At 43.9% G+C, this 22,962-nt stretch overlaps 1 protein-coding gene across 3 annotated transcripts in view; it reads left to right on the forward strand.

Moving 5' to 3' along the window:
* The window catches only part of NDRG3 (NDRG family member 3), a 95,233-nt gene that overhangs the window by 19,695 nt on the left and 52,576 nt on the right, over window positions 1-22,962 (forward strand). For 2 of the 3 annotated variants that reach the window (XM_030825908.1, XM_030825910.1), the window contains exons 2-3: window positions 4,439-4,543; window positions 19,279-19,314. In XM_030825908.1, the coding sequence (XP_030681768.1) occupies window positions 4,487-4,543; window positions 19,279-19,314 (93 nt within the window). In that variant the 5' untranslated portion in view covers window positions 4,439-4,486. The remainder of the gene's footprint in view (window positions 1-4,438; window positions 4,544-19,278; window positions 19,315-22,962) is intronic. The other variant, XM_030825909.1, reaches the window with a different exon arrangement.

Raw genomic sequence — 22,962 nt, forward strand, 5'->3', positions numbered from 1 at the left:
AGAAAAAAGGAACACTAGGTGAATGCCAGTCACTTTGGACTTGAGGGCACCTTAGGCCTTTTTCTGACCCTTTGACAGGCCCACCCATGTAGAGTCATATTTGAATAATTCCCATCTTCAAGTGCATTGCTTTCCAATGAGTGAATTAAAGTAGGGATAAAGTGGGTGAGTTGAAAAAACAATTTCAGGAAATCACCATTTAAGTGGGAAAAAAAAATGGAAATAGGCTAAAATGGTTTTCTTTAGATGGAAGGACTATGAGTAAATTATCTGTTCATTATTCTGTGATTTCCATATTTTCTTTCTTTTTTTTTCTTTAGACGGGAGTCTCGTTCTGTCACCCAGGCTGGAGTGCAGTGGTGTGATCTCGGCTCACTGCAACCTCTGCCTCCCAGGCTCAAACAATTCTCCTGCCTCAGCCTCCCGAGTAGCTGAGATTACAGCGCTTGCCACCACACCCAGCTAGTTTTTGTATTGTTAGTAGAGACAGGGTTTCACCATGTTGTCCATGCTGGTCCCGAACCTCAGGTGATCCACCCACCTCAGCCTCCCAGCGTGCTGGGATTACAGGCGTGAGCCACTGTTCCTGGCCAATTTCCCTATTTTCTTCTTTTTTGTTTTTTGTTTTTTGAGACAGGGTCTCACTCCGTCGCCCAGGCTGGAGTACAGTGGTGCGATCTCAGCTTACTGCAACCTCCACCTCCAAGGATCAAGCGATTCTCCTGCCTCAGCCTCCCAAGTAGCTGGGATTACAGGCGTGCACCATCACACCTGTCTAATTTTTTAATTTTTAGTAGAGATGGAGTTTCTCCATGTTGGCCAGGCTGGTCTTGAACACCTGACCTCAAATGATCCACCTGCCTCGGCCTCCCAAAGTGCTGGGATTACAGGCGTGAGCCACTGTGCCTGGCTGATTTCCATATTTTCTAAAGTGAGCACATATTGCTTTTATAAAAGGGAAAAAGCTGGTTTTGTTTTGTTTTGTTTTGTTTTAAAATTTTTGAGACAGAGTCTTGTTCTGTTGCCCAGGCTGGAGTACAGTTGCCAGATCTTGGCTCACTGCAACCTCCGCCTCCTGGGTTCAAGTGATTCTCGTGCCTCAGCCTGCTGGAGTAGCTGGAATTACAGGCGTATGCCACCACACCCAGCTAATTTTTGTACTTTTAGTAGAGATGGGGTTTCACCATGTTGACCGGGCTGGTCTCAAACTCCTGACCTCAGGTGATCCATCTATCTCAGCCTCCCAAAGTTCTGGGATTACAGGTGCGAGCCACCAGGCCCAGCCGGAAAACGCTTTTAAATTGTCATTTTAAATAACTGATAAATAGCAAAGTTCAAATAAAAAGTAGCCACAGTTTGTAGTGTTATTAATAAACAAACATGGAGTAGATTCCAGTTAGGCCAATATTTTGAGAGTTAAGTGGGGACTATGAAAAAGAGAATGTAGATGCTGGCTGAAACTCACTGTTTAAGAGTCAAGCTACCTCATCCCCTTTTGAAATGTGACTGGTATAAAAACAAAAAACAATTCAACTTCTGGGCATTAAGTAGCTCAATCAAATATGTGGGTGCCTGGGATCTGACAAAAGAACCACTGTCCTGTAGGGAGGTTAAACATCATCAAACTTGTGGTCTCTAGGTGGTTCACACTTTTGGAATATTCACAGTTAGCATGTGGGGTTCATAGCCTGAGGAGTGTTCTCAATAGACATCCCCTGAGTCCCTTGAATAAATGGTAAGAGGGCTTTTTTGTTAGTCTGTTCTAACATAGGCATAGCTGGGAGCAGGATTTATTTCAGTGTGTTGGCAAATAATAGCTAAAAGGTAGCCTGGAACACCTACCCTCTCCATAGGTAATTAAATCAAAATCATGTCATTCTCTCTCTAGAAGGTAAACAGAAAAGTGGATTAATATAGTACACTAGGCCAGGCGCAGTGGTTCACGCCTGTGATCCTAACACTTTGGGAGGCTGAGGTGGGTGGATCACTTGAAGGCTGGAGTTCAAGACCAGCCTGGCTAACATGGTGAAACCCTGTCTCTACTAAAAATACAAAAATTAGCTGGGCATGGTAGCAGGTACCCATAGTCCCAGCTTCTCTGGAGGCTGAGGCATGAGAATCGCTTGAGCCCAGGAGGCGGAGGTTCCAGTGAACCACAATTGTGCCACTGCACTCCAGCCTGGGCGACAGAGCAAGACTAGGTCTCAAAAAAAAAAAAAAAAAAAAAAAATATATATATATATATACACACACACACGTATATATTAGACTAATATCTTTTGAAGGCTTTCTTGATTTCCACCAATCAGACATAACTGCTTCTCCTTTGAATTCCTTTTTTTTTTTTTTTTTTTTGAGACGGAGTCTCGCTCTGTCTCCCAGGCCAGAGTGCAGTGGCGCGATCTGGGCTCACTGCAAGCTCCGCCTCCCGAGTTCCCGCCATTCTCCTGCCTCAGCCTCTCTGAGTAGCTGGGACTACAGGCGCCCGCCACCACACCCGGCTAATTTTTTTGTATTTTTAGTAGAGACGGGGTTTCACTGTGGTCTCGATCTCCTGACCTCGTGATCCGCCCGCCTCGGCCTCCCAAAGTGCTGGGATTACAAGCGTGAGCCACCGTGCCCAGCCTTCTCCTTTGAATTCCTATGGCCCTTCTTTTTATTTATCAATTTGTAGATCAGTGTCATCTCTACTCTTTAGGGGCAGGGACGCTTTTTGTATCTTCCATAGTGCAATGGGTACTCAATAAATGGTTGTTAAATGTAAATCCCCAACTCTGAATTAACATTTTTCCTGACTTGATAGGTTTGGGGCCAAGACAAAAAGGATGATGCCTGAAGCTTTGAAGTCTAGATGAGCATCATTTTCCTGCAATATTGAGTATTTGCAGCCTATCCCCATGGCTTCTTGCATGGTGAGATAGAAGAAGAATTTGTAGTTCATTACCCTGCCTACCTCTCTCCAACTTGCCTCTTCTCTCTGAACTCCCCATTCTGCTCTCCCTCTGTATTCTCTATTGCTATAGATCACTCTAAAACAAAATTATTATCTCTCATGGTTTCTGTGGGTCAGAAACTTGGGAGCAGGCTTGGTAGGGTGGTTCTGACTTAGAGTCTCTCATGTGGTTGCAGTCAGATGTTCCTGGGACTGTAGCCATCCGAACTCTGGACTGGGGCTGGAGGATTCATTTGCAAGGTAACTCACGCACATGGCTAGCAGGTTGGCACTGGCAAGTTGGTTCCTCTCCACATGGGCCTCTCCAGAGGGCTGTTTGAGCGTCCTGATGATATGGCGGCTAGCTTCCCCTAGAACTAGTAGTTTATAGTGTCTTGAAGCAGAAAGTGTAATGCGTTTTATGATGTAGCTTCAGAAGTCACGTATTGTTGCTTCCTCCATATTCTGTTAGTTACATGAGCCATCCCTGATTTATTTGGGTGGGGGATTATACATATGTGTGAATGAATATCAGGAGCCAGGGATCACTGGGCTCGTTGAAGGCCATCTTGGAGCTGACTACCATACCTTTCACCCACTGCTGATTCCCCAAATGAGGATTAGTAAGCTTAGCCTTGGTTCCCTCCTCCTTCATTCCCACTGCCATTCCTAATTCAAGTCCTCATCCTGCAGTAATAATCTTCAATTTTTGTCCCCGCTTAATCCGTCTTCCAGTCTGTTCCAAGCATAGCTTTGAGTATGTTGTTTCTTTATCCATCTTCAGTAACTAAAATGTGCTCCATAAGAGCAAAGACTATTGTATTAATTGTATTAATGTGTTGCTGCATAAAAATATTGCCACAAATGTAGTAGCCTAAAACAACACATATTCATTGTCTCACAGTTTCTATGGTTCAGGAGTCTGGTGTGGGTTGTGTAGGTCCTCTGCAACATGGCTATCAAGGTGTCAGTCAGCTTCTTATCTGACACTCAGCTGGGGAAGGATCTGCTTCCAGGCTCCTGTTGTTGGCAGCATTCAGTTCCTTGCAGATTGTTGAACTGAAGCTCTCAGTTTCTTGCTGTCTTTCTGCTGGAGGCTGCTCTCAAGTTACTTGTTACATGGCCCTCTCACAGCACATCAGCTTGCCTCTTCAGACCTAGCAGGGGAGAGTGTCCCTCAGCAAGACAGATGTGAAAATATTATATAATGTAATCATGTAAAGTCACTCATGTACATTCCATCACTTTTGCCATATTCTAATAGTTAAAAGCAAGCCACAGGCCCTACCCACACTCAATGGGGGGATTATGCAAGGGTGTGAATACCAGGAGGCAAGAATCCTATAGACCACGTTAGTGTCTGTCAGCCGTAACTATGCGTCTTTAGCACCCTGAGCAGGGCATGGCACAGAGTAAGTCTCATATTTGAATGAATGGGTGTACTGTGACTATTATGTTTCCAACTTCTGGCTTAAGCCTTTTTCTTCACTTTCTTTTCTGTTTCAGAGTTACTGATTTATTCTTAAGATTCCTCTACTCTTATCATCTGACTTCATGGATGAACTTCAGGATGTTCAGCTCACAGAAATCAAACCACTTCTAAATGATAAGGTAAAGACTTTTCTGTTTTCACTAAAATATGGACAAGCCTTTTCTTCTGATAGTATTTCATTTTCCGTATCTTCTAAATAGTAACTTAAAACATATTTAGCTTGACTTTCAATGAAAGGAATACTTTAAAAAATCTATTTCTTTTTTTTTTTTTGAGACGATGTCTCACTCTGTCGCCAGGCTGGAGTGCAGTGGTGCAGTCTCGGCTCACTGCGACCTCTGACTCCCTGGTTCAAGCAATTCTCTTGCCTCAGCCTCCCAAGTAGCTAGGATTACAGGCACACGTCACCATGCCCAGCTAATTTTTGTATTTTTAGTAGAGACAGGGTTTCATCATGTTGGCCAGGATGGTCTCGATCTCCTGACCTCGTGATCTGCCCGCCACGGCCTCCCAAAGTACTGGGATTACAGGTGTGAGCCACCATGCCAGGCCAAAAAACCTATTTCTTAAGCATCTTTTTGATGTTTCCCCCTTTTATTTCTTCCTACTTTTGTTTCCATGAGCCACATTCAATTAAGTTATCTTTGAGATTTTTGTATTTTACAGATAGAGATGCTAAGGGAAAAAATAATGTGGCAATGTTAAGCAGAAAGTAGAGGGTGGGGCTGGGCGCAGTGGCTCACGCCTGTAATCCCAGCACTTTGGGAGGCCAAGGCAGGTGGATCACTTGAGGTCAGGAGTTAGAGACCAGCCTGGACAACAAGGTGAAACCTTGTCTCTACTATAAATAGAAAAATTAGCTAGGTGTAGTGGCACACACCTGTAATCCCAACTACTCGGGAGGCTGAGGCGGGAGAATTGCTAGAACCCAGGAGGCGGAGGTTGCAGTGAGCCAAGATCGCACCACTGCACCCCAGTCTTGGTGACTCAGTGAGACTGAATCAAAAAAAAAAAAAAAAAAAGAAAAAGAAAAGAAAAGAAAAAGGATGTATGAGGGTGGAGTTTGACTCAGAATCCAAGTGTCTTAACTTTCAGTTTCAATAAGGAAAATTTACCATCCATGGCTGGTGATGTACGTAGGCTGCAGTGTTCTCCCTAAAGTTTGCCAAGTCTGTGATGTGGTCTTTCTGTCAATATCACAGTTTTCATCAGGGAGGACTGGATGTCAGTAATATACCACATTTTCAGGTTAGTGTCAGAGAACTACACAAGGAGCAGATGAGCAGCACAGTTGATGACCATTAGACGCTGGTGTGATATGATTTACCAAAAGAAAGGTTTTAGCCAGGTGCAGTGGCTCACGCCTGTAATCCCAGCACTTTAGGAGGCCAAGGCTGACGGATCACTTGAGGTCAGGAGTTTGAGACCAGCCTCGCCAACATGGTGAAATTCCATCTCTACTAAAAATACAAAAATCAGCTGGGCGTGGTGATGCAGGCCTGTAGTCTCAGCTACTCGGGAGGCTGAGGCAGGAGAATCACTTGAACCCAGAAGGCAGAGGTTGCAGTGAGCTGAGATCATGCCACCATACTCCAGCCTGGGCGACAGAGCAAAACTCTGCCTCAAAAAAAGAAAAGAAAGTTTTGTTTTCTCTCTTGTTCATTGTTCGGGAAATGTGCCTGAAAATGCCTTCTTTTTCTTTTTTTTATTTTTGAGACGGAGTATCACTCTGTCACCTAGGCTGGAGTGCAATGGTGCAATCTTGGCTCACCGCAAGCTTCGCCTCCCGGTTTCAAGTGATTCTCCTGCCTCAGCCTCCCGAGTGGCTGGGATTACAGGTGTGCACCTGGCTAATTTTTGTATTTTTAGTAGAGACAGGGTTTCACCATGTTGGTCAGGCTGGTCTCAAACTCCTGACCTTGTGATCTACCTGCCTTGGCCTCCTAAAGTGCTGGGATTACAGGCATGAGCCACAATGCCCAGCTGCTTGAAATTCCTTCTTTTCCACTCTATTCTTTTGGTTTATTGTCATTGTCCCCTATTCAAATACTCTTGTAGCTTTGTGTGAGTGAGGCCATGCCATCCTTTCCTGAGGGAGTGTTGACGGAGTGTGAGGATAAAGATGGATGGGTGGAGGGGTGGGGAGGGGGTGTGCGGGTGACTCCAGGAGATGATCTGTTGCTTATTATTTTTATCTGCCCAAGGCAAGGCCCTTCACCTGCAGCCTCTGGAGCTGCTGACTTATTTTGTGCTTACTAATTTGCTTTTGAATCCTGCCACCCCCATATTCATCCCTGTGACCTCTCCATTCCCACTCCCACCCCTTCTTTTATCTTTCACCAGACTTCTCTCTCCCTTGGCAAGCTGCAGGCTTTTTTTTTTTTTTTTTTTTGAGACAGAGTCTTGCATGGTCACCCAGGCTGGAGTGCAGTGGCACGATCTTGGCTCACTGCAACCTCTGCCTCCTGGGTTCAAGTGATTCTCCTGCCTCAGCCTCCCAGCTGCATGCTTTTTTTTTTTTTTTTTTTTTTTGAGACGGAGTCTTGGTCTGTCACCAGACTGGAGTGCAGTGGTGTGATCTTGGCTCACTGCAACCTCTGCCTCCCGGGTTCAAGTGATTCTCCTGCTTCAGCCTCCCAAGTAGCTGGGACTACAGGTGTGCACCACCACGCCCAGCTAATTTTTGTATTTTGACTAGAGTTGGGGTTTCACCATGTTGACCAGGATGGTCTTGATCTCTTGACCTCTTGATCCACCCGCCTCGGCCTCCCAAAGTGCTGGGATTACAGGCGTGAACCTCCGCGCCTGGCCACTGCACGCTTTTTTAACCTCCATTTGGTTTCTCCTGCTGCTTCCCCTCATATTTCCAGAAAACTCTCTCCTTTAAGTACCATTTGTTTATGTGTGTATGTGAAGGGCTGTGCCAAAAATGTTGTGCCTAGGAGAGGAGGAAGGAAATAAAATCTGAGCCAGGCACACACCTATAACCAGGCTCACACCTATAATCCCAGCACTTTGGGAGGCTGATGCGGGAGGATCACCTGAAGCCAGAAGTTCAAGACCAGCCTGGGCAACAAAGGGAGATCCTGTCTACCAAAAAATTAAAAAAATTATCCAGGTGTGGTGGCAGATGCCTGTAGTCCCAGCTACTTGGGAGGCTGAGCTGTGAGGATCACTTGAGCCTGGGAGGTTGATGCTGCAGTGAGCTGTGATTGTGCCACTGCACTCCAGCCTGGGCAACAGAGTGAGACCCTGTCTCAAAAAATAAATAAATAGAGAAAGAGGCTGTCTTTCTCTCTCCCTTCCCCTGCCATATGGGGACACAGCAAGAAGGCAGCTGTCCACAAACGAGGAGGAGATTCATCATGAGAAACTGAACCCTTCTAGAACCTTAATCTTGAACTTTGCAGACTTCAGAACTGTGAGAAAATATATTTCTGTTGTTTTAAGCCATCAAGTCTATGTTATTTTGTTATGATAGCCCGAGTAGACTAAGACACAAAGCAGTATCTCACTTCCTAACATCTATCTGCTCCTCTTTGATAGGCCTATGCTGTTCCTACCCACTTCCCACATTCCACCTTACTCCTCTCTCTCCCTGAGACGTAAGTGCGCCTGTGCCATCACTGTTCATGAGAACTCTCTTGGCTCTCGCCAAGCAGGTAGATAGGCAAGAGGCCCTCTTTAGATCATGGCACCTCCAAACAAAGACTTCCACCCCGTTAGCCTCCCTCTCCCCCTCCCCAGTATGTGAATGCTTCTGTCTTTGCACAGCAAGTGGATGGTTTTGTGTATGTAGTAAAAGGTATAATGATAATAATGCCTCTCATCCATTACTTCATTTGAACCTCCCAATAGCTTGATGAGGAAGGGAGAACAGATAACATTTATTCCCACATTGCCAGTGAGTAAACAAGGCTAGGAAAGGTGAAGTAGCTTACTCCTATTGAATATCAAAGATTGCCTGCTGTATGGCAGGATTTCTCACTGTTGATGTTTTGGGTTGGATAATTGTTTGTTGTGGAACACTGCTCTGTGTGTTGTAGAATGTTTAGCAGCATCTTTGGCCTCTACCCACTAGATGCTAATAGCACTCCCCAGTGGTGACAACCAAAAATGTCTCCAGACATTGCCAGATGTCCCTGGGAGGCAAAATTTCCTTGGTTGAGAACCACTGGTGTAGAGGAAAAGCCTCCAGATTTGCATAGAAGTAGATGGCTTGAGGGTTTTATTGTTGTTGTTTTTGCCTGTCCTGCTATGATTTATTATCTCTTACGTGCCAAGTGCTTTACATACATTCTCTCTAATTCTCAGAATATCCCTTTGAGATAGATAGTATTATTCCTACTTCACAGATTAAAAATCCGAATGAAAGGCTGGTTTGCCCAGTAAAGAAGTGGCAAAGCCAGACAGAAACCGAAGTCTTTCCTACTCTTAAAACCTGAGCCATTTCCACTGTGTTAATCCTATAGATGTTTTGGCATCACCTTTGTGGCTTACCCTGTCTCTTTAAGGAGAAGCCTAAAAATGTGTAGTATTTCACCTTCTGTCCATTATCCTCATAAATATACTGAAGACATTGCTGCATCCTCTAGGCTTCAGGAAGCTAAAGGAAGACTAGAACCAACGTTTTACCGTGAAATTTGTCCTGAGATGACTTGTAAGGGAGGCATTCTCAATATAGCTTTGAGCAAGGCTTATGTTGTCTCCTGTCATTTGTTGGTACTTTTCCCATTTTATTTTAGTATGCCTGTAATTTTGTCTATGGCTCAGAATTGTCAAGAAGTGGATAATTTTGCCATACTTGTTTTGGCTCCAGTGATGAAAAGAAGCAACAACCAGTACTTTGTTTTGCGGGGCAGAAATTGCACGGGCATATGAAATGATTTTTAAAATAGCATTTAACTATTTTCAGAGCACTTTCACAAATAATATCTTATTTTAATCTTCCAGTCTCTTGTAAAGTAAGTAGTTGAAGATATTTTAACTCTATTTTACAGATAACACTGAGAGGTTATGTGACTTGTTCAGAGCTAGTGTCTGTTAAGTTGGTGAAGCCAGGCTAGAACCTACATCTTTTGACTTTGACCTGGACCTGGGGGTCTAGGGTTCTTCCCACCATCTACTGCCTCTTGTACCTGGTTGTTCCAGGCTCCTCACCCAAAAGACCTTGTAGTAAACGGGAGAGTAGACTGTTTTGCTTCATTTTCCCTGCCTTCTTCTACCTACTATGGTTCAGATACTACCAAACCCTGTGAAAGCCAAAGGTGAGGCTTGAGAAAACAAGTAGAAGGCCACACTTGGCTTCTGAAGAATTGAGGAAATAGCAGTAAGGGGAATAAATGTTTAGTAGAGAGAACAGAAAAAAGTTATATACTTTGTTTTGGTTGTTACAGTAGAAGGTGAGGTAAATCTTTTTTTTTTTTTTGAGATGGAGTCTCGCTCTGTTGCCCAGGCTGGAGTGCAGTGGCATAATCTCGGCTCACTGCAACCTCCGCGTCCCGGGTTCAAGTGATTCTCTTACCTCAGCCTCCCAAGTAGGTGGGATTATAGGTACCTGCCACCATGTCCAGCTAGTTTTTGTATTTTTAGTAGAGACGGGGTTTTGCCATGTTGGCCAGGCTGGTCTTGAACTCCTGACCTCAAGTGATCCGTCTGCCTCGGCCTCCCAAAGTGCTGGGATTACAGGCATGAGCCACTGCACCCACCTGAAAGTGAGGTAAATCTTACTGCAGTTTAAGTTTTCCTTTTCTACTAGTCACAACATGTAAGCAGAGGAGGGAGGAGGGTGTTAGAACTAGAGGAGGGAGAACCCTGGGAACAACATTTTGTAACCTCCAGGACAACAGAGACAGCCAAAGCATTTGTGCCAAGGGCTTGCTCTGTTGCCCAGGCTGGAGTGCAGTGGCACAATCATGGCTTATTGCAGCCTCCTGAGCTCAAGCGATCCTCCTGCCTCAGCCTCCTGAGTAGCTCTTGCCACCATGCCTGGCTAAGTTTTGTATTTTTTTAGAGACGGAGCTTTGCCATGTTGAAACTCTGGGGCTCAAGCCATCCACCCATCTCGGCCTCCCAAAGTGCTGGGATTACAGGCATGAGCCACTGTGCCTGGCCCCAGGATCTTTTTTTTTTTTTGAGACAGGGTCTCTGTCATCCAGGTTGGAGTACAGTGGCATGGCCATGGCTTGCTGCAGTCTCTACCACCTGGGTTCAAGCAATTCCCACCTACTTGGGAAGCTACCTTAGCCACACCTGTGGGACCACAGGTGTGCACCACCATGCCCGGCCAATTTTTAAATTATTTGTAGAGAAGAGGTCTCACTATGTTGCCCACGCTGATCTCAAACTCCTGAGCTCAAGCAATCTTCCTGCCTCGGCCTCCCAAAGTGCTGGTATTATAGGCATGAGCTACCGCACCCAGCTCCAAGGTTGTTTAAAAACAAACAAACAAACAAAAAAACCTAGGGGGAGAGAGAGAAAAGAAAAAGCAGCTGTAATTAAAAATAGATTTATTGACATTTTCATCAAAGAATATTCATGAAGTGCTACATCTAGTGTGGACTAGAGTGGGTGTCCCTTAATGTACTAAGACATGATTGTTACATCTGTTGTCAGAAGTGCTCTAGACGGGACTGCAGCAGGAAATGGGTTCCGAAGCAGGTAGTGATGCCACCGTTAGAGACCAGATGACCCTCAACCAGTTACAGGAGGCAGGAGATCCACATCTTAGCCACACCTTAGCAGAGTGCCCATGGGATTTTTAGAGTGGAAATTGTACTTTTTCAGCAATCTGCAGAGGATTATCTGATTGTAGATAGTTTTATCCAAGTATCCAACCTCTTTATAAATTTCTTTATGAAGTCTGTTTTTTAGTATATTTTGAAGGTAATGATTGCTATAGATACTTAAATATATATATATATATGCACACATATATAGGATTTTCATTCTTATCCCTGGATTATCAGTTTGAACAGATTTCTACTTGAAAACGATTTGCTGGGCCTAGCACGGTGGCTCACGCCTATAATCCCAGCACTTTGGGAGGCCGAGGCAGGCGGATCACCTGAGGTTGGGAGTTCGAGACCAGCATTACCAACATGGAGAAACCCTGTCTCTACTAAAAATAAAAAATTAGCCAGGCATGGTGGCACGCGCCTGTAGTCCCAGCTACTTGGGAGGCTGAGGCAGGAGAATGGCGTGAACCTGGGAGGTGGAGCTTGCAATGAGCCGAGATTGCACCACTGCACTCCAGCCTGGGCGACAGAGCAAGACTGCGTCTCAAAACAAACAAACAAACAACAACAACAACAAAAAACAAAATTAGCCAGGCATGATGGCACATGCCACAGCTACTCTGGAGGCTGAGGCAGGAGAATGGCTTGAACCCAGGAGGCGGAGGTTGCTCTGAGTCGAGATCACACTATTGCACTCCAGCCTGGGCAACAAGGGCGAAACTCCGTCTAAAAAAAGAGAAAAAAGAAAAAGAAAATGATTTGCCGATGATTTTTTTTTTTTTTGAGTTGGAGTCTTGCTCTGTCGCTCAGGCTGGAGTGCAATGATGTGATCTCGGCTCACTGCAACCTCTGCCTCCCGGGTTCAAGCCATTCTCCTGCCTCAGCCTCCCGAGTAGCTGGGATTATAGGCGCCCGCCACCACGCCCTGCTAATTTTTGTATTTTTAGTAGAGATGGGGTTTCACCATCTTGGCCAGGCTGGTCTCTTGGCAGGCTGGTCTCGAACTCCTGATCTCATGATCCACCTGCCTCCTCCTCTCAAAGTGCTGGGATTACAGGCGTGAGCCACTGCGCATGGCCCTGCTGATGATTTTAATACACTGATTTATTATACTAGTTGATTACATGAATCTTTATTATTAAAGAAAAACTGAGTATTTTCTGAGCATATGTAACTCTTCTTGCTTGTACAATCCCCCATCTTTGTTTCCACTTTTTGTTGGGAAGGATTATCTTTTTTGTGTATGGCTTTTTAATACAAAGTCATATTTTATTCTCTTTAACAGTTTTTTATCAGCTTATTTCTAAAAGCTTTTACTATTGCACCAACTCATTTTCTCCACTTTAGTCCCTAGCATGTCAATTACATGTAACCTTTCCTCTTTGGTATTCGTTTCTTCCTCAAATCAAGTATCTCTATTTTGAGAGGTTCATAACCTCTACAAAATGATGTTTATTGCACTCATTAAGTGTCAGGACCAGGAATAGAATGGTGAATCAGACACAGACGTTTCCTTTAAATTCACAGAACAGGTAAATTCACCCGAAATCTCTTTGTATTGATAGTTGGTCTAAGGTCTTATCTATCTTATCTTTCATCTATCTCATCTTTCTTTACATTATGTCTGTTGCTTCTGTCTCTTGAAACTATTTACGCCTTTTGACCAGATCTCATGTTAGGAAACTACATCTCTCTTCTCCCTAGCAATGACTTGTTTTTGAAACATTTCTGCTTTTCACACCCCCTTTTTTTTCATAATTCACTTTAATCATTAACCCGTTCCTGGTTTCTTTTTGCTTATTCTCTAAGCTTGTAACTGTGAGGCTTACTTGCTTTAATTTACCTTCTTGGGTTGCTTTATTTACCTTCTACATATGGCCACTAAGCTCCATCAGAAAACATTCCTCTTAGCTGGCTTCTACTTTGACTGCAACTTTCAGTAATAATTAATGGCTTTCCTTGATTTTTTTCCTCTTCAAATTATTCTGTTGTTTTAATTTTTTTCCTTGAATCCCTTTCTGCTGCTTAAATCTGCTTAGTGTAAGAATTTCTCTGAATATGGAATTAATGGCATCTTTGAAATGGACAGAAAAAATAAAGCATCCATAGCCTGAAATTTCTAGAAGTTTTGTTAGAGTGGAACCATATACTGTGAACATCAGAGACAAACAAACTGAGGCAGGAGGATTGCTTGAGCCCAGAGGTCAGGGCTGCACTGAGCTGTGATCATGCCACTGCAACTCCAGCCTGGGTGACAAAGCAAGACTCTGTCTCAGAAAGAAAAAGAAACAGGGCAGGTGCAATGGCTCACGCCTATAATCTCAACACATTGGGAGGCCAAGGTGGGCAGATTGCTTGAGCCCAGAAGTTGGAGACCACCCTGGGCAACATGGTGAAACCCCGTCCCTATTAAAAATACAAAAATTAGCCAGTTATGGTGGCATGTGCCTGTAATCCCAGCTACTCTGGAGGCTGAGGCAGGAGAATCGATGGACTGCAGTGAATGGAGATTATGCCACTGCACTCCAGCCTGGGCAGCAGATCAAGACTCCATCTCAAAATATATATATATGTAGTCAGGCATGGTGGCACATGCCCGTAGTCCCAGCTACTCAAGTGGCTGAAGCAGGAGGATCGCTTGAGCCTGGGAGGTCAGTGCTGCAGTGAGTTGTGATCATGCGACTGCATTCCAGGCTGGCTGACAGAGCGAGACCCTATCTCAGGAAAAAAAAAAAAAAAGAAAAAGAAAAAGAAACAAGTCTCTAGGGAAGGGCCCCAGAAGGTACTCAGCCTTTTAGAATGCCCCCAATGAGTAGTATTGAACTTTTAATGAGTACAGAGAATAAATAATATGGCCTCAGTTAACCACAGTTGAGTCAAGGACCAGCTAATGATCCCCATTCAGAAACTCTGGAGCCAATTACTGTCAAATAGACCCAGTCATTCCCATTTTCCAGGGTGATTACTCATGAAGCTAGAAGCCATTCTCCAAGAGGGTCTGGGATATCTCTCAAAAAAAAAAAAAAAAACGACCAGGTGCGGTGGCTCACGCCTGTAATCCCCTGTAATCCCAGCACTTTGGAGACCCAGGCGGGCAGATCACGAGGTCAGGAAATTGAGACCATCCTGGCTAACACGGTGAAACCCTGTCTACTAAAAATACAAAAAATTAGCCGGGCGCGGTGGCGGGTGCCTGTAGTTCCAGCTACTCGGGAGGCTGAGGCAGGAGAATGGCGGGAACCCAGGAGGCGGAGCTTGCAGTGAGCCAAGATCATGCCACTACAACTCCAGCCTGGGCGACAGAGCGAGACTCTGACTCAAAAAAACAGCCAGGAAAACAAGTGCTAGATAGTCTTCGCTCAGTTATTGGTACCTTTTATCTGGGAGTATAGCTATGAACATGGGATTGAGAACACAGAGTTGTTTTTTGCTCGGTACTCAACAAATAAGTCATAGCTTGAGGTTCTTGAGGGCATTGCCTTTCTGCTTTTGGCATGCCCCTTTGTGCTCATGTCAGGGACCGAGGGCTTTACAGAATGCCTCATGGTCATGGTCACATCATTGTAAGAAAGGAGAATTAATTCATGCATACAATGACAGCTGCTTCCCAAAGAGCTCATCAGAATTTGTGGCTCTATATTCTATGAGATTTTAATTAAATCTAGAGTGATTTTTTCTAATCTTAAAATAATCGCTAAAGGAACCTCTGGGAATTCTGTTAGATTGAAGCCCTAATATGGTCTGTTTAGGCATCATTATAAATCATTCCTTAAAAGGTTAGGTCAATCTTTACATCTTTGTATTTGTTTATTTTTTTATTATTATTTTTTTTTGGGGGGGACGGTCTCGCACTCTCGCCCAGGCTGGAGTGCAGTGGCATGATCTCCGCTCACTGCAAGCTCTGCCTCCCAGGTTCACACCATTCTCCTGCCTCAGCCTCGCGAGTAGCTGGAACTACAGGCGCCTGCCACCACGCCCGGCTAATTTTTTTTTTTTTTTTTTTTTTTTTTTTTTTTTTTTAGTAGAGACAGGGTTTCACCGTGTTACACAGGATGGTCTTGATCTCCTGACCTCGTGATCCACCCGCCCCAGCCTCCCAAAGTGCTGGGATTATAGGGGTGAGCCACTGTGCCCGGCCCTTATTTATTTATTTTTTTGAGATGGAGTCTTGCTCTGTTGCCCAGGCTGGAGTGCAGTGGCACCGTCTTAGCTCACTGCAACCTCCACCTCCCAGGTTCAAGTGATTCTCCTGCCTCAGCCTCCCGAGTAGATAGGACCTACAGGCACGCTCTACCATGCCTAATTTTTTTTTTTTTTTTTTTTTTTGAGACAGAGTCTCACTCTATAGCCCAGGCTGGAGTGCAGTGGCACAATCTCAGCTCACTGCAACCTCTGCTGCCGGGGTCCCGGTTCTAGCAGTTCTCCTGCCTCAGCCTCCTGAGTAGCTGGGATTACAGGCACGTGCCACCATGCCCAGCTAATTTTTGTATTTTTAGTAGAGACAGGGTTTCACCATATTGGCCAATCTGATCTTGAACTCCTGACCTCACGATCTATCCGTCTTGGCTTCCCAAAGTGCTGGGATTACAGGCATGAGCCAATGCACCTGGCCCTTCAAATCTTATATTACAAAATACTAAATTGGGTATTTTTTTAGGGTTTTCTAGACCCTTTTTTTCTAGTTTTCTAATTTCAGAAAGGGAAGTACATGCTCATTGTACATAATATGAAGAAAATTATAATCACCCATCACCTCTCCCTGCAGAAGCAGCTGCTATTGTTAATGTTTTTGTCTTTTATTTGTTTATTTATTTATGAGACAGGATCTCACTTTGCACCCAGGCTGGAGTGCAGTGGTGCAATCTCGGCTCACTGCAGCCTCGACCTTCCGGGCTCAAGTGATCCTCCCACCTTAGCCCCTCAAGTAGCTGGGACTATAAGCATGCACTACCACGCTCGGCTAATTTTTTTTGCACTTTTTGTAGCGATGGGATTTCACCATGTTGCCTAAGCTGGTCTTAAACTCCTGAGCTCAAGTGATCTGCCTACCTCAGCCTCCCAAAGTGATAGGATTATGGGCACGAGCCACTGTGCCCGGCCTTTTAGTCTTTTTTAATGCATATTTTAATGTAGCCAAGGTCAAACTGTAAAGACTATTTTGTATCCTACTTTCTTTTCCCTCTTACTAACCATACATATCTTAAGCTGGAATGCAGTAGAAGTTTTTTTTTTTTTTTAACCCAAAATTTTAACAGAATTTCCTCAACATTTAATGTTTTTATATTGGCTTGTTTTATAAATCTGTATCAAGCACCTGATTTATACCAGGCCCTGTGCTATATTTGGAGGAAGGTACAAGTTGAATCAGGAACCAGAAACTCACTGGCTGGCCATTTATATCTTACAAAAACCATCTATCCTAATCCATGAGAGGACCCTTTCTTTTGCTTCTCATAGTCTATCTGTAAATTAAACACAATAATTTCTCTGAAGAAGTCCTCAGACATTTCTTAGGGCTAGTAGGAGCCATGGAACATTATGCTCCTTTTAATCAATAGCAGCATTCCTTGGAAATGTGCTGCCCAGTCCCATCTGCACAGTATCTTAGTTGTCTTTCCATACTGTGACCGTATCAGACTTTTTGTGAATTCGGTTTCGTGTTAGGAATAATATTTTACTGTCTCTACCATTCTCTTGCCCATTCTCAGTGGCATCTGCAGTCTCTCTATGATTGGTAATGTGTTGTGACTTTACTGCCACCTTTAGAAAGTCAAGGGCTGCTCTTTCATAACCTTATTCCTTCAGAAGCTTTTGGCTTCCAGATCAGTGCTGTCCAGTAGAACTTGCTGCAGTCATGGAAATGTTCTGTGTCTGTATTGCCCAAGAGTATGAGCACTTGAGATATGGCTAATGTAACTGAGAAACTGAGATTTTATTTTATTTAATTTAAACTTAAATTGTACATATGGCTACCATACTGGATAGTGCAGCTCTAGATAGTCCCTCTTATGGAGTGGATAGTTTGTTTCTTTGGGTGTTTATACCACACTGGGCTGTGATTTATTTATTTATTTTTTTTTTTTTTAATTTTTTTGAGACAGAGTTTCACTCTTGTTGCCCAGGCTGGAGTGCAATGGAATGATCTCAGCTCACTGTAACCTCCGCCTCCCCGGTTCAAGCAATTCTCCTGCCTCAGCCTCCCGAGTAGCTGGGATTACAGGCATGCACCACCACACCTGGCTAATTTTGTATTTTTAGTAGAGATGGGGTTTCTCCATGTTGGTCAGGCTGGTCTCATACTCCCAGCCTCAGGTGATCTGCCCGCCTTGGCCTCCCAAAGAGCAGTGCTGGGATTACAGGTGTGAGCCACCACGCCTGGCTTGGGCTGTGCTTTTTAACCTCTCTTTTGTCCAGCCAGCAGTGTAGTTGGAATCCCAAAGAACTACTTCTTTTTTTCTTTTTTTTTCTTTTTTTTTTGAGATAGAGTCTCGCTCTGACACCCAAACTGACACGCAATGGCTCAATATTGGCTCACCGCAACCTCCGCCTCCTGGGTTCAAGTGATTCTCTTGCGTCAGCCTCTCAAGTAGCTGCGATTACAGGCGCCTCCGTGCCTGGCTAATTTTTGTAGTTTTTTAGTAGAGATGAGGTTTCACTATGTTGGCCAGGCTGGTCTCAAACTCCTGACCTTGGGTGATCCACTTGCCTCAGCCTCCCAAAGTGCTGGGATTACAGGCATAAGCCACCGCGCCCGGCGCTGAAGAGCTATTTCTAGGAGGATCATCTTGAAGGGAGGTGGGACTACTCAGTATTTTTTAGGGATCAGATATCTGGAATATCTCTGGAGGGGCAGCTTTTGGGAAGCTGTTAGGAACCTTCTGGAAGTCATTGTAGAGACAGAATAAATAGTCGTGATAAATTAGTTTCTACATAATGGGAGACTTTTTTCAGGAAGGGGGTTACACTTTGTGAAAAATCAAGTAGAAGTTTTCTTTTATTCCCAAATACATCACTTGTTACCTTTTTTTTTTCCTTTTTTTGAAATGGAGTCTCACTCTGTTGCCCAGGCTGGAGTGCAGTGATGCGATCTCAGCTCACTGCAACCTCCGCCTCCCAGTTTCAAGCAATTCTCCTGCCTTGGCCTCCCAAGTAGCTGGGATTACAGGCGCACACCACAACACCCGGCTAATTTTTGTATTTTTAGTAGAGACTAGGTTTCACCATGTTGGCCAGGCTGCCCACAAACTCCTGACCTCAGGTGATCTGCCTGCCTCAGCCTCCCAAAATACTGGGATTACAGGCGTGAGCCACCACACTCAGCCCCTTTTTTATACTCTTACGACTTGCAATTCTGGCATCTGGAATGCTGGAAAAATGCTTCTGAATTATTGCCATTGATTTTTTTTTCCCTCAATCAGTCATTATTATAATATAATCCCTTTTTGGAAGCTCGGTGAATTCTCCGTCGATTTTTTGACTATGTTTGACTTTTTAAATGATTCAATGACTTGTCCTTTTTCCCTATCAGCAATTTCATAGGATGCAATAGATAGGCCAGTGTATTAAGAACCTTGTTTTGTCTTTCTTTCCCTTCTTTAGTAACACTGCCTTTCTTCTCTGTTAGATTTCAAGGCTTCCATTTCTGATCCATCCATATCTTTGTCCTCTTCCTGATCCTTTCTTTAATTCCTGGTTCTGCACCTGTTCTCCTTCACCCTTCTCAGCTTTGGTCTCCAACTCCTTTCCTTCCAGGTACTTCCCTTGTGTATTCAAGGTGTGCTTCCAGACTGTGATCCATGTTTTACCCTCTTCCTACAAATTCTCACTGCTCTCCTTAGGTAGGAAGGCAAGAAGTTACAAGCTTGCTAGAAAACTGGGCCCCTTCCCTTTATCTTCTCATAAGCCCACTAAAGCATAATCTCACCTCTGAAGATTTAGCCTTTATTAACACATGTTCATAACCCACTCTGCCTCTGAAACCTTCTGATGAGAACTATTTCAGTTTTATGGCAACCAAGAGGCTGCACATGCACTGCTTTCACTGTGAACTGAATTTGCTGCACATGTGGGGAAACCATGTGGGGAAACTGACTGTGTTTTCTGTCTTCTGTTGACAGAATGGTACAAGAAACTTCCAGGACTTTGACTGTCAGGTAAGGACTGTACAAGCAAGAAGGAGGCTCTGTACAGGATCTCTGCAGTGTTTCCTTTCCGGTGGTGGTGGTCTTGTAGAAGTGGATCTCTCATTATAGCTAATAATGAGTCCTTAATGTTCGTTTGGTCATTGGATCAAGTTCACTTAAAATGATTTGCAATTGTTGGCCATGGGCATGGGGGCTCATACCTATAATTCCAGCACTTTGAGAGGCCGAGGCAGACAGATCACTTGAGGTCAGGAGTTTGAGACCATACCGGCCAACATGGTGAAACCTCATCCTACTAAAAATACAAAAATTAGCCAAGCGTGGTGGTGCATGCTTGTAATCCCAGCTACTCAGGAGGCTAAGGCAGGAGAATCACTTGAACTCAGGAGGCAGAGGTTGCAGTGAGCCAAGATCATGCCACTGTACTCCAGCCTGGGTGATAGAGTAAGACTCCATCTCAAAAAAAAAAAAAAAAAAACTGATTTGCTATTGTGTTCAGAAATTGCCTGCCAGGTACCTGTTATATGATTGTAGGTTACTGAATAGAGCTGTCTCTTTGTGATTAAGATCTCTTTTCCTCACGTGGTATTGGAAACTTCATTTGTCATAGGTGGCAAATGGAGGGTTGCTACCTTACCGCAGAGAAGATAGGAGAGGGGCAGATGGAGGAGAGATTTCTTGACAGTAAAATCTTTCCCTAAAAGAAATCTTTCCCTAAATTGTTATGAATACAGTATGCAGATTTCTCTTGGGTTTATGTTTGGAAATGCAAAATTCAACTTGATTCATTAGTTTTTCTTTTCTTTTTTTTTTTTTTTTTTTTTTTTGAGGCGGAGTCTCGCTCTGTCGCCCAGGCTGGAGTGCAGTGGCACGATCTCCGCTCACTGCAAGCTCCGCCTCCCGGGTTCACGCCATTCTCCTGCCTCAGCCTCCCATGTAGCTGGGACTACAGGCGCCCACCACCGCACCCGGCTAATTTTTTGTATTTTTAGTAGAGACGGGGTTTCACCATGCTAGCTAGGATGGTCTCGATCTCCTGACCTCGTGATCCACCCGCCTCGGCCTCCCAAAGTGCTGGGATTACAGGCATGAGCCACCGCACCTGACCCTTCATTAGTGTTTTCTAAATGAAACTGTTCTTCCTGGTCTGCTTTTGCATCACCTCTGTTGCCAGTTTGAAAATCAGTAAAATGAACCAGCAGTTCTCCATCTACCTCTTTTATCTGTTGACTGGTCCTGAAAGAAATGGGACTAAGGGCCAGGCACAGTGGCTCATGCCTGTAATCTCAGCACTTTGGGAGGCTGAGGTGGGCAGATCACCTGAGGTCAAGAGTTCGAGAGCAGCCTGGCCAACGCGGTGAAACCCCATCTCTACTAAAAATACAAAAATTAGCTGGACATGGTGGTGTGTGGGAGAATTGCTTGAACCTGGGAGGCAGAAGTTGCAGTGAGCTAACACCACCACACTTCAGCCTGAGCAACAGCATGAGACTCTCTGTCTCAAAATAATAATAATAATAATAATAAATAAATAAGAAAAAGAAAACATGGGAGTAAGAAATAAGTACATGGAAATGGAAACCTTATAAGCTGGGCAGCCTGACCCTCCCTCTTTTGGGATAGATGCCATAGCAGTAACAGAAGTGATATGAAGTAGACCCAGAGGGTACTAGCAGTAAAGGAGGGTACTGGTAACGTCCTCGCTTCCAGTATTCAGCCAACCTGTATACCCACCAGCAAATAGTTATTTTCAAATATGCATTTTATGTTAAGTACAGTGGAATCTCTAAGCATTAGCATCAGAAGAAAGAACTATTTATAAGCAAACCAGTTATAATAATTTGAGTACCTACTGTAGGGTACCTACTAAACATACAGTATCTTCAATACTTAGAGCAATATTACAAGATGGTTTTTTCTTCTTTTCTTTTTTTTTGAGACAAGAGTCTCGCTCAGTCGCCCAGGCTGGAGTGCAGTGGCATGATACAGGCTCACTGCAACCTCTGCCTCCTGGATTCAAGGGATTCTTCTGCCTCAGCCTCCCAGTAGCTGGGATTACAGGAGCCCACCACCACGCCTGGCTAATTTTTTAAAATTTTTAGTAGAGACAGGGTTTCACCATGTTGGTCAGGCTGGTCTCGAACCCCTGACCTCAAATGATTCACCCACCTTGGCCTTCCAAAGTGCTGGGATTACAGGCATGAGCCACCACACCTGGCCAAGATGGTTTTTCTTGTTTCTGTTTTATAGTCAGGAAATTAAGAATTAAGTTTTATAACTTGCCATTGAGTGGTTGGGATTGAAAAACCCCATTCTTCATGAATCCATTGCCCATTCTTTCCCACCTGGACATGTCCAGAGCTGAAATGTAAGGAATTAATTGTCCTTAAAGCTGAGGTTCCTTGGAAGAACAGATGAGACTCACCTTGGAAGGGTCAGGCTCATAGTATAGTTATAGATTTCTGAATCTCAGTTCCAAACACGTCTTGTAATAACTATTTGGTACTTTGTATATAGAACATAATCAGCCTAGTGCTGATACAGTCATTCACTGTAGGCAATGGCTCCTTTCCTCTAAAACAATAAGTTACATTATTTTTTAATAGTGACAGTCAAGTTTGAGTTTGATTGTTTTTAATTTGATCTAACTCCAGTTATGGTTTGGATCCCAGGTTGAACCAGTAGAGCTTGATTACTGTTAATATTTGATATAATTTACCAAGAAGGAAAACATTAGAGAGAGGGTCACAGTAAAATTCAAGGTGAGGAGCTCCAGAAATAGTATATGTGTACATGTATACTCCTGCCCCAAAGTGTAGAAGTATTAATTTTCATCAAATTCAGCACCTCCCCCAAAGTAAGAAAATTAGAATATAGTGGAGTGCGGTGGCTCACGCCTGTAATCCCAGCACTTTGGGAGGCTGAGGTCAGGAGTTCACGAGGTCAGGAGTTCGAGACCAGCCTGGCCAACATAGTGAAACTCCGTCCCTACTAAAAATACAAAAATTAGCTAGGCATGGTGGTTTGCATCTGTAATCCCAGCTACTCAGGAGGCTGAGGCAGGAGAATTGCTTGAATCCAGAAGGCGGAGGCTGCAGTGAGCTGAGGCCTGCCACTGCACTCCAGCCTGGGCAACAGAGTGAGACTCCATCTCAAAGAAAAAAAGGACAAAAAGAGAAAAAATTAGAATATAAAAGATTACATACTTGTTGCAAAATAAATGAGAAAACACCAAAAAGTAAATAAGTAAAAATCACCTGTTATTTCACTAGTGTTAATATTTTGGCATATGTCATTTGAGATTTTTTTTTCCATACTATATATAATTGTAGATATGAAATTGAGTTTAGAAATATAATTATGAATCACTTTTTAATATTAAGGCTTAAAAATAGTCTGGCAAAAATTCTTGATACTTTGGGTAAAGCTTTAAAATAGTAACATGTTCTGGCCTTGTGAAATAGAACTTTTAGTTCTGTTCTGATACAAATAGAAAGGCTGGATGCTATGGCTCATGCCTGTAATCCCAGAGCTTTGGGAGGCTGATGCAGGAGAATCGCATGAGCCCAGGAGTTTGAGACCAGCCTGAGCAACATAGGGAGACCCCCTTCTCTACAAAAAATTTAAAAAATAAATAATTAGCTGGGCATGATGGCA

The sequence above is a fragment of the Nomascus leucogenys genome, chromosome 13 (genome assembly GCF_006542625.1).
Source record: "Nomascus leucogenys isolate Asia chromosome 13, Asia_NLE_v1, whole genome shotgun sequence".
Taxonomy (NCBI): Eukaryota; Metazoa; Chordata; class Mammalia; order Primates; family Hylobatidae; genus Nomascus; species Nomascus leucogenys.